Raw genomic sequence first — 11921 nt, 5'->3', positions numbered from 1 at the left:
GTTGTGGAGGTTAAGAAAACCTGGTGAAACAGATGCCAGGGACATCTATTACCTAATTTGGTCAAAGAACAAAGAGTGTGTAAAACATTTGGAAATCCTCAACAGTGCAAGGCTATGGGGACACTTATGGAAAGAGCAGAAACACAGTATCACCCAGAATTTCAGAGCAGGGTTGCTCCCTCTCAGAGTGAGCATAATGGAATTACTATTTTGAACAGGCTGGGTGTCTGAGAAGGCAGCTTCTGGGCTGGAATCTTGACTGCCCCAGGTACTAGTGCTATGTTGAGCAAGATGCTTGATGGCTTTGGGCCCCTAATTCCTTATGTGTAAAATAAACATCTAACTTACAGAGCTGTAGTGAGGAGGGAATGTGACAAGACAGAGTGGGGACCCATTAAATGAAAGCTGTTCTCACTGAAAAAAAATTAATAATCTTTCTAACTCCAGACACCTTCAGTTTTACTCATGCTTTACTAAAAATTCTGAAAATCTCAATAGTTTTCCGTACAGATCACATTCCCTGCTCTTTGATTGTCCCCCCCCCCACCTCTATCTTTGGCTGTGGAGTGGATGGAAGAAGAGGCATGCGGGGAAGGACTGGGGCAAACTAGCCCCCATACCCCCTGGCCTCTTGGCATGGTGGGGCCTGTCATGGCGGCCCAGCGACAGCTCAGGTGATCTCGGATCGCAGAGCAGTAAGAATGCAAAAGTCTGAGAGTCAGCGCTGCCCAGACCCCTGTCCTGCCTGCGGTCCGCCAGGCAAGCCCAGCGGGAGCACCGGCTCGGCGCCGGGTCCGCCCTGACTCTTGGCTCAGCCTGGAATCTGGGCGCCCACCTGGGGAGGCGGCGGCCCGGGCCTCAGGAGTCGGCAGCCGCAGCCCCGGCGCCCCAGCGCCCCAGGCCACCAGCCAGGCCGGCCCGCAGCTGCGCGCCCTCCCGGTCCCCGCCGCGCCTCGCCCTGCCGCCCGCGGCCCCCACCCCCCGGCCGCTCCCGCTCCTCCCCTCTCCCCACCCTCCTCCTCCGCCTCCTCCCCTCCCCCGCCGCCTTGCACACTGCTCGGCCGCGCGTCTGAGCCGCCGGGTCCCTGAGCGCCGGCGGCGAGGCCACCGCACCTGCAGAGCGCTCGGGCCACCGAACCGGCACCTCGCCTCCCGCCGCCCGATCCCCTTTTCTCCACGCGCCGGGGCTCCCATGACGCCCGAGTCCCCAGGCCGGCGACAATGACCACTTCCCTGCAAGGTGGGCAGAGCGCCGCGGGCAGGGCGGCTGCTCGGGACTCGCCGCTGGCCGCCCAGGTGTGCGGCGCTGCCCAGGGGAGGGGTGACGCCCACGACCTGGCGCCGGCCCCCTGGCTGCACTCGCGAGCGCTTCTGCCCCCTCCGGACGGGACCCGCGGCTGTGCGGCGGACAGGTAGGCAGCCCTCGCAGGGCGCGGGGGAGTGTCCTGGGTTGGCAGCGGGCGAGGGGGTGAGGAGGCGGTCCTAGGGGGTGAGCCATGTGCCCAGCGCTGGGACAAGTTTGTGAAAGTCTCTGAAGACAATTCCCTTTGAGCTGGCTCCTGCGGGATCAGCAGGACATTGCGATCTCACAGCGCCTTATAAATAGCATCACCGTTTCATTGAGAGCGCGCGGTCTCTCTTGCCTCTGCCCAGCGGTGTGAACTGGGAGGCCAAGCTCCAGGATGACCACCCTCTGCTCCTTTTTCATGACTCTGCTTTTTTTTTTTTTTTTTTTAAATAAACATACCTTTTAATTTTATGTATTAAAAAAATTGTAGCATAAATGAGTTCACCTCCCACATAAAATATTACAGCGACCCTGGAGAAGAAATCATGGATTGACATTTGAGTAGTCTTGCTGTTCAGCAGGAAAGAATAGAGGCTTTAAAAGGTTTCCCTGTCTCCACTAAGTGCTTTAGAGTTGCTCATACTTTAGGAAAGAAAAAAAGGCTACAACAATACAAAAATCTGTAGTCCTTTATTTTCATACATTTAAATAGTAGTTTTTTCCTTTCAAAGTGCTCCAACTTCAGTGAAGTTAAAATTACTCTCCAGTGGACTAGAGTACGTTTATACTAGCGAGTTCTATTAACTTAGATCCTCAAAAACACTGCCTTGCTGTTTAGTATCTATAAGCACTTGAAAAATCAACAGACTGTGTGTGGGCAACATTGTGAATGAAATTTGAAGTGGGAGGGATGATCTACGGCTATTATTAATAAATCGTAACTTCCAAAAGTAATTAGTAAAATATCATAGGGATGCATTCACTAAATGTAAATTAGAGACTTTGTCAATTTAATGAGTGCATAACAATGTCTAACTCCTCAGGATGATTTTTGCAATAATAATTATATGGTCCATATTTCTGCTTCAGGAAAATTATCAAAAGTGCTGGAAATAGAGTTTCCATGCCAGGTAATTTTTTTCAAGGCCAAAAAAGCAAAAAAGGTAGGATATATAGGCGGAGATTTGTTTGTATCAGCATATTTTATTTTGACCCACTGAAAGTACATGACAATCTTTTCTGTATACTTTACGTTATATTAACTTTGACACAGAGTGGTACGTGTTGGCATGTTGGCTGTAACGCACTTTTTAATCCTGACAGCAATTATATTTTACATTCTGTTTTATGTAAATTACATCCTATGTTCTCTTGGTGTAGGAGAAAAAAGAAAGATCTTGATGTTCTGGAAATGCCATCTATTCCAAACCCTTTTCCTGAGCTAAGCTGTTCTCCATTTACATCTGTGTTGTCAGCAGGCCTGTTTCCCAAAGCAAATTCAAGGAAAAAACAGGTATATGTTTCTACATTTTTAAATTCAGATATCATAGGTATTCTAAATCCTAACAGTCTTTAAGATTTTCAGTAACTTAACAGTATTAACAGAGGATTAGCATAGCCTGTGTTAAATAACTCTATTAACTGACATAGTCCTTTGGCATTACAGTATCTTCCTTTTAGGGCCTTCGTTTTCTCAGAGAAATGAGAGTGTTAAAACTTACCACGTAAGGTCTTGGGATGGATTGAAAGAGAGGATATGCATAAAGTACAATGTCTGGGAGCTATTATCATTCTCGGATTAGATAGGAGAGTTTTACGTGGTAATAGATGATCAATTTTTAGTTAGGAATTAGAAGGGAGTGGGGCAGTAGTAGTTGAGTGAGAAGGGGATTGGCTAGTTCGTTTAAGACCTTTAAATTTTCAACATTTCAACCTTATTTACTAAAGGGAAGTTGTATAGTGAATTTGTGGCAAAAGGTAATTGGGGTTTAGCACTTGACATAACTTCTTTATTTCAGTGAATTCCTCAGTTTGAAGGCTCTGGACACAGAAGGCAGATGACTTGCAAGTGATGATTATAAGATGAACTTAATTTTTATGATTTTTCTCTCTTTTCAAGTTTTTAGTTTGGGTATGACTTTCATCAAAACATACCATGATGTATCTCCTATTAACTAATAGGAGATACATCATGAGTATACATTTTGAGAAAAAAAAAAAATCAGTGTAACCTAGAATAATTCAGCTCTTGTCATGTACTTTCTCCCAGTTTTGAACAAGCAAAACAAAGAGAGGCTTTGCTAGACAAAAATGCAGCTTGTTTTTACAAGGGTAGAAGCAGTACATTTAAGCAGCCAGGTACTTGTAGTGAGGAGAGGGATAATGAACAGAGAGAAGACAGCTGGTCATTTTCCCCATCTATTGTTCTCTTTCTGTTTTCTGTGCCTTTGTTACCTCTGATGGATTCAATGATGTATGTTTATACTTTTAGGAATGGAGGAGATACCCTAAGAGGTAGGTGAATTCTTGATAATATACAGCAATAATGGAGACAGTAGGAAAGCATACCGTGGAGTGCTATGTTTTGATAAGAGTCTGGTATGTATACTTTTTTGGGTGGAGGGAAGGGGGCTTGAAGTCTAATTGATGTATGTGTTTCTGGATAAGGATCGGAGAAAGTGGCAGTAAATATGCCAGGGACAGAGGTATGTTCTGAATTGGCATCTTTGATAGGGGAAGCAAGCCCTTAGGTGGTCAGGAGTGTAACTTTGCTTGGGGAGAAAGACAAAGGGGGGACTCTCTTAAGAGCTTTGTTATCAGGGTGAAGGTTAAAGTCTGATCCAAGGAAAAATCAAGCCCTTTGAGAGTCTGGCTTTGGATTAGGGTATAAGACGGGAATAGGGATAAAAGATTTGACTGTGTGCCTTGGTGGTAGAAAAAATTTTTTCTGGATTGTCCCTGTGACCCAGAATGGGAAAAGGAAATGTCTGATGATGACATAATAGTCATCTGGGGAACTTACCAGATAATTTCCCTCATTATGGAGGGCCTGCTATATTTCTTACATCATCCTAGGCACTGAGGTAACCTGGATAGCATTTAGCTAAGTAAAAATGCCATCCAATGGGTCTTTAGCAAAGCGGGGTCTTGATTTAGGGTTAGGGTAGGAGGTGGAGGTTGGACAGGGGAAGGGAAGTAGAGGGACAGAGACATGGGTTGACTCTCACTTAAATTTCTTGAATGGACACTGGCAGAGTGCCTATGTCTAAGAGATGTGTTGATGGGACAGGGTTTGTTTTGAATAGAGAGGGAGAATAGGTGTTGGTGTGCTTAAGTTAATACAGAGAGAAAAAATGAGAAAGAGTGGGTGAGGTGTCAGGGTCAAGGCAGAATGTGCTCTAAATGTGGAAAGTCATCAGACTAGAGTAAGGCATCTCCGGGAATGACATTTCTTCAGATCAGGTTTAGCAAATTGGAAAATGGGAAAAAGGTAATATGTTGTTATCGACTCCAGCAGGTTTCTTGCTCTGGCCTTGTATCCTGTGTCTACTCTGACCTCAGAGAGCACTGAACCCACACAAGCAGCTGTGCTGTTTCATGAGCAGAGAGTTCTGGCCTGACTTCTGGGAACCAATCCCAGTGGGGTGTTCTCACCTTAGAGTGGCCCTTCTTGCCAATTTCTTCCTTGGCCCAAGGGTTGGGGTCCCTATGAAGTGAAGGATATTTTAAAACTAGGGAAGAGGGAGATTCCATTTTATTGTCTTTTATGTTTCCTTTATTCCCCCATCTCCTTTGCATTTAGAACTTATCCTTTTGTTTTTGTTTCTTTGTACGTGCTCAATTCTTTGGAATGAGGAAGGTTTGAGAATAGATGTCTCTGTCAGTAATTTCCCCAAGCTTGGTATCTTTGTAGTGCACATTATTACCCTTTTACAGGATGGTATTGCTGGCCTAATTGTCTTTAACCTTCAGTTGAGATGATGTAAATGATTATATGTGATAGGTTCTGCTGAATATTATTTATAGGTGAAACATTATAGGAGAAGATGTCTCTTTTCTTTATACTCTCTTTCATTTGTTTTGTTTAACCATTCCAGTCATTTTAGCAATTCTTTTCTACCCATAGAAAAAGTGAAGAATTGTACTTGTTATTTACACATAAATGACCAGAAAGTCTGAGGGAATCCAGATTAGAAATGTTAAATTTCATCTGGCCTTTCAAAACTGCAGTCAAAAATCATTTCACAGACCATAAATATTTTTTTTACAATTTGAGATGCCTCCATAATGCATGAGTGATAAAGTGCATTGAAGCCACAAATAGGATATGCTTTTTGTCTTTTTGCAAATAAAATGTCCCAAAGTATGCAGTACTGTAGGCTTCCAGTATTATTATTTTAAAATGAAAGCTACAATAAGAATCTGTATTCTTTATTCCCTCCCTCTCTTTTTAGAATGCTAGCCAGATGTATTTTCTGGGCATTTCTCTTTGTGTTTACCAATAAAACAGATTTAAAATGCACCTTTCTTTATATACGTGGTCCAGAAAAGTTAGTTATATTAAAAATGACTTACATTATAAATTTAATCTTTTTTTCTAATTTCTGATTGAAATTTTTCAGGAAATCATTCTTTAGCAGTGACCCCGAAACACCTATTATTTGAAGAAAAGGAAAGAGTAAGAGATCTTTAGCCCTTGCAGCAGAATCAGTTCTTATCTCAAGTTTTCAACCCGTAGGTAATTTTCGTGCTTGGACACAGCTTGTGTAGTAGCGTCAGTTAATTGCTTCCCAAGATTATGTAGTATTACTAATTCAGAATAAAACCTCTGCAAGTTTCAAAGATTAACAATAAAAAAACTGTGAAGAACAATGTCATGGAAGTTTGAATTGGAAGGAACTTTTGAGATCATCTAGTCTAAAGTTCTTTTATAGACGTGTAAATTGAGTCTAAGAAATGCAGTGTGACTAATAGTGGCACAGCCAGGACCTGAAATCTGGATTTCTTGATGCATTGAAAGTCCTTTTTTTTTTTTTTTTAGGACTTTTGGGTGCAATTTCCAAAGAAAGCAAGGACAACAAGAGTAATATAAGTAATAAACATATATCAGTGTTGTTAGTTACAATTCGGCCCATAATACAAAAAGAGCAGGGATGACAAATGGCATTTGTTAATATTTATCTAAGGACCTGGAATTCCTCTTTTTTTCCTTCCTGAAATATAACTCTTTGTGTTTTTCCTCTAGCTTTCTTCTTCATCTTCTCCCTAAAATGGGTATGAAAAATCTATCAAATAGTGTGTTATATTATCATGTAAGATTTACTAGTATCATTAATAACTAGCTTTTGTGTGTAGTTTGCAGTCCACAGGATGTTATATCATGAGAACACCAGGAAGTGGGTCTGTTATCTGCATTTTAAGATTTAAAAAAGAAAGTGCAAAAACTGGAGGTGATTTGCTCACGCTTCTGCAGTTTCAGTAAAGGGAGATCAAAAAGAGTATCATGTCTCAAAGTGCTTTGGCCCTTACCACACTGATTCTAGTCTATTTTATATTGAATTAAGCCTATTTTGTATATCTCAGAAAAATTTTTAAAAAATCTTCCAAATAATTAAGAAATTAGTTTTTCTTGTGTTCTGCCTTTGAGTTCTTTTTTCTCTAGTGTGGCAGGGACTTTCAAAGGGTAAGTAGATCTCTGTCCCCAAATTAAAGAGCCTCTTATGTCATTCCTTTGTGATGTCAGTAATTATTCCAATTTGTATGTCTTGAACCTGTTTGTGTGGTCCTATAGGAATGTTGTGTGGCTGCGATATTAACTGAACTTTCATATACTCATTCTCTAATACACACAGAAGCAGAAAGAAACTCTACCCCATATTCTCATTTTTCTAGACTCAGCAGTTATCAAGATTTTGCCTCATTTACTTCATCTATTCCTTTAAAAAAGTTTTATTTTCTTTGCTGAAGTATGTTGACGTAAATCCTGGACATCCTATCATTGCATCCCTACCTTGTTTTATATGCATCTCTGAAAAATATAACCTAAATGCCATTATTCCCTAACAAAAATAACAATAATTGCTTGGTATCATCTAAAACCATTTATAATCAAATTTTCTCAGTTGGAATTGCACATGAAATCCTCAAATTACAAATTGGTTCTATTTCAAAAGTCTGCAAATGAGCTCTTTGGAAGTTTAAATTCATTTTCAGATGGAAACAACATCATAAATTATATTTAGGCCCTGCAAGCTCTTTTACAAAATCCCATTGAATACAAAGCGAAACACAAAGATACAGGCAGAAAGAATAATAGAAACAGTACTTGCTCCTATTAAGGTTTCAAACATTTCTATCTTTCCCACAACTACTTTTGAATGCTGGCACTAGATAAATATCATGTTTTTGGTTTTTTTTGAGAAGAATTTGAAAGTGTGCAGATCTTTGTAGCAGTTTTGAAGCAGGTTTTAGAGAAGTTCTCAAAGTGTGGTCACTAATCCACCTTCTTCGGAATCAGAAAGGATGGTTGTTAAAAATATAGATACTTGGTTCTCTTGCAAAACCCACTTAATAATAATATCCTTGGGGAAGGACAGAAATTTTGTCTTATATATATATATATATATATTTTGTTTTTGATTTATATACAAAATCAGTGCTCCTCTTATTCTCTGCCTCTTTGAGACTTGGGAAGCTGACCTTTCAAAATTGTGAACAATTCCATTTAGTTGAGAAACGGTAGGAATATTTCAAATGGACTTTAGTTGGTATTTTAGCCTGGTATTGATTGTTTGGAGGAAACAGAGCCTCAAATGAACTAGCCTGAAAGGTTATGTTATAGTACCTGAAGGCCAAAAGTTCACTGATCTCATGAGAGATTGGAATTGGGAACTAGAAAGTCAGCAAAAATCAAGGCCACCATTTTCTCTATTCCATCTTTTTTGTTCTCCCAAAAACACACCACATAGTCTCTGCTTTTCCTTACAAATTTACTTTGTTTACTCACATTTCTCTTCAGTCTTGCTTACCCTGGTTTCCTATCGGCACCTGTGGTCCCGAATGGCCACCCCTGAGCTTTCCTCCTGTTAGTGGTTCAGCACTTGGTAACTCACTGGAGTCTGTATCTGGGGAGAGATATCAGTGCTGTGTGTCCAGTTCTTATCCAGGGTGCCAGAGGGACCTGGACCACTGCTCACTCAGCCAAGGTGTGGGAACAGATTCTGTGAGAACGAGGTATAGGATTAGTAGGCATGGCATACATACATATATATGTATATATGATACATATATACATAATGATAATGATCCACTCATTAGTTTGTCTGACTCAGCTTTTCCTGTTCATTCTTTCCAGCTCCTTTGCCTCAATTCACTCAAGTTTACATGAAACATATCTACTAGACAGTGGTTTCAGTTGATGCCACCCTTCAGGGGTGGTCAGCTTCCTTGGCCATTATTCTAAGCTTATATCATAGTGAGGTGCCTTAGCCTCCGATGACAGGAGCAAACTCAGGATCCTTCCCACCTCATGTTAGTTACCTTCCTTTGTAGCAGAAGACAGCTGTCTGTTCCTATTTTAAAATTTACATCACTAGCAGATTTTCTACTTGTTGAGGTTGTATTTCTAGTTTGAAGGTTGCATCTAATTTTTAGGTAATTCGCAGGGTGCATTTTCAGGCCAACCTCTATCTACACTATGGGTTTTATTTTTCACTTTGAAAGCTCAGCTTCAGGTTTGTTTTTCCCTAGGGGCATGTATTATGTTCTATCAGGAGGGAAAATTGGAGTCATCCATGGTTCAATATAAATGTGGATCTTAATTAATATAAAAAAGATTTCTACAGTCATATGGTTGTTGCTTTGAAAAATGTCAGCTTATATGGAATAGTAATAAATTATATTGTGTATGTTTCTACTTATGTGTATTTTTGTGGGAATAAGCAGACTTGGGAATGGTTCTTTTGGCATTCTAGATAAAGGACAGCTCAAGGGTGACTCTAGGAAGGAGCCACAAGCCCTTTGCCAAGGCAAGAGAGTAGAAGAAAAGGGTTCATAATTAATTTAGAAGAGAACTGGGAGAAATGATGTAGGGAGAGCATCCTTTACTTCTTGTTCTTCCCTTTGTCCTGCCCAGTTAATATTTTTCAAAACTACAGAGAAAATAAAAACAAATAGGAGGTTTAATATTCTTAACCAGTTTACAAATACTTGTATTCCAAAAGATCATTAATAAATTGGCTGTTTATTCACATACATTTTCCATAGATGTAATGCTGCATGTTACATGTAATGTTAATGTAACGTTATGTATTAGGTAGTCAAGACAGTCAGTCAAAGTTTCTTAAACCCATAATAGCTCCAAAGAATACTATGCATATAACCTCCTGTGCACCATTTTTAATATTGCTTCTATGGAAAGGTGTGAGTCAACATGATGTGATTGAAAGATACTGGACTGGGAATTAGCAAATCTGAGTTTTAATACAGTCCTGCTGCTGCTGAGTGATGTGACATCAGCCTGTTGCTTACACTTTCTGGGCCTTAAAATTCTACAGTTTTATTCTATTTCTAAAGCATGTCATTCTGATGGATCATTATACTCCAGCCACAGCGCTGTTTGTGAACTTGGCAAGCTTTCTTTCTGTCTCAGAACCTTTGGCTTGACTGTTTTCTGTGCCTGGAACTTCTTTCCTGGCTCTTTACACAGCTGATTCCTCTATTCTTTAGGTCTCAGCATATGGTCATTTTATCAAGGCGGCCTTTTTTGACCAGCCTACCTAAAGTAGCCTGTTGGTTTTTTTACACGCCTGTACAAACTCATAGACTTAAGAGAATCAGTATCTGGATCCTCATCTTCCATATGTACTGTTTTCTAAAACTTATCTTCCTGAGAGCCCACCTGTGTTCTCAGTAACTTTCTAACCTGGTGCATTACCCTGGGACATGTAAACCTCCAGGGCATCACACACTGGGAAAGCTTCCTTTAATGACTGATCAAAGCACCACCAGTCAGAAGAGGTTCCTGTCTTTTTATACCTTAAACTTATTTTTGTTAAGGATGAATCATGGTTCGAAATGAGATTGGCCAGTGTAGAAATGTTCTGAATTCAGATATATGATGATATGATGGACGTCATGACAATTTTCATTTTTCAATTTTCAGTTTTTGACTTAAGTTCTTCCAAGTCCTGTCCATTGTCAGAGAATATATAACCCATGAGGGAGAGGTTCCTAAGAACAAAACAAAGAGCACATCAGTGAGAAATGCTGAATGCTGAAATGGCCTTTTGTCATGTATTTAAATGTATTTTCTGCTATTCTCAATATGTATTTATAGTATGCATTTGTAGCTGCAAGAAAATGCACCTACAAACGACTGATATGATATAGATTAGTGCTGCATGTGCGGTTGCCTGGGAAGCCAACTGAGAGTGTAGGTTTCTCTGCAGGAAGTTTCCTGGGGAGAGAGCTCTTGGAAACAATACCTGTAGGAATGGACACAGGGAGAAGTTGGGCTGCAGTGCATCCACAACCAGGACCTCAACCAATCCCATAGGAACTCTGGAGCTGGGATGACCTTGCAGAATTGCTCAGAATTAGGGCAGAGGGGCCGGATTACCCAGGAAATGCCTGCCCTTGGGGGTGGCAGCTCTCTTTATCACAGTGCAATGGCAGACGGGGAGGGGGCAGGGGAGGACTTAGCCACAGGGTCTTAGTGGCTGATCCTCTAACAGCTGGGAGAATGGGTGCTTCAGCCCTGAAGTGGGTGGGTTTGGGTGGAGTGCCACAGCACCTATTGCAGTTAGGGACTGATTTCTTTAAATGTAACAGAAATCTGTTTGGAGACTAAAAAAGTTTTTAAGATAAATTGGCTAAAACTCAAGGCTAAAACTTGTAGATCGTTTCTTTCAAATTTTATGTGTTATTCAATATCATGATTAAATCCATATTAGCAATCATATGATGAGCTGTTATTCCAATTCCAGTCAATTCTCACCCTATTCCATTATAAAATATTTTGATATTTTCTGCTTACCTAAAAAATTACATGCCAGCTGCTGGACTAATTTTTTTAAGTGTATACCATTTATTTTCATTAAAAACATAAGAAATTTTCATCATGATGAGTACTGGATTTAATGGAGGTATTTCTAATTTTATACTTGATTTTTATTTAATTATATCAAAAAGCTTAAACCCAGAGGTGCAAATGTAGACTCACACAATTATAAAAAGAATTCTATGCGCTTCCTAGCAACTCATTGTGCCTCTCAGAACTCTTACTTCTGTATTATTTTAATTTTGAGTGCTTTCAGCGATTTCTCTTATTATATATAATGAATGATTTATTTTTCTAGGGTTCTTTAAATATTTTTTTTCTCAGAATGTGTGAGTATATTGATCCCTCTGTTTGAATTGAAAAAGTAAAGTTAGGCTTTATTTTATGGATTATGTCTGATTTGGCCAATTGATAAGAGGACTAACTTTTCCAATTATATGGTTGGCATTTTCCTAAAATTGAATGAACTAAATTCAAAGCTTTAAACTTTTGATGTAAATATATTTAAGACACATTATAAAATAAAAGCATTTTATGAAAAAAAAAATTAGAAAGAAATCATGCAAAAGCCTT

General features: G+C 40.0%; 1 protein-coding gene across 1 annotated transcript in view; it reads left to right on the top strand.

The window, feature by feature from the left end:
• The first annotated feature begins 1221 nt into the window (after positions 1–1221).
• Positions 1222–11921, top strand: part of GRB14 (growth factor receptor bound protein 14) — a 104502-nt gene continuing 93802 nt past the window's right edge. Inside the window, exons 1-2 of the mRNA XM_063107198.1 lie at positions 1222–1412; positions 2669–2801. Coding sequence (XP_062963268.1) covers positions 1222–1412; positions 2669–2801 — 324 coding nt within the window. The remainder of the gene's footprint in view (positions 1413–2668; positions 2802–11921) is intronic.

This window comes from Cynocephalus volans, chromosome 1 (genome assembly GCF_027409185.1).
Source record: "Cynocephalus volans isolate mCynVol1 chromosome 1, mCynVol1.pri, whole genome shotgun sequence".
In the NCBI taxonomy this organism is placed as follows: domain Eukaryota; kingdom Metazoa; phylum Chordata; class Mammalia; order Dermoptera; family Cynocephalidae; genus Cynocephalus; species Cynocephalus volans.
This window is presented reverse-complemented; position numbering and strand designations above follow the sequence as displayed.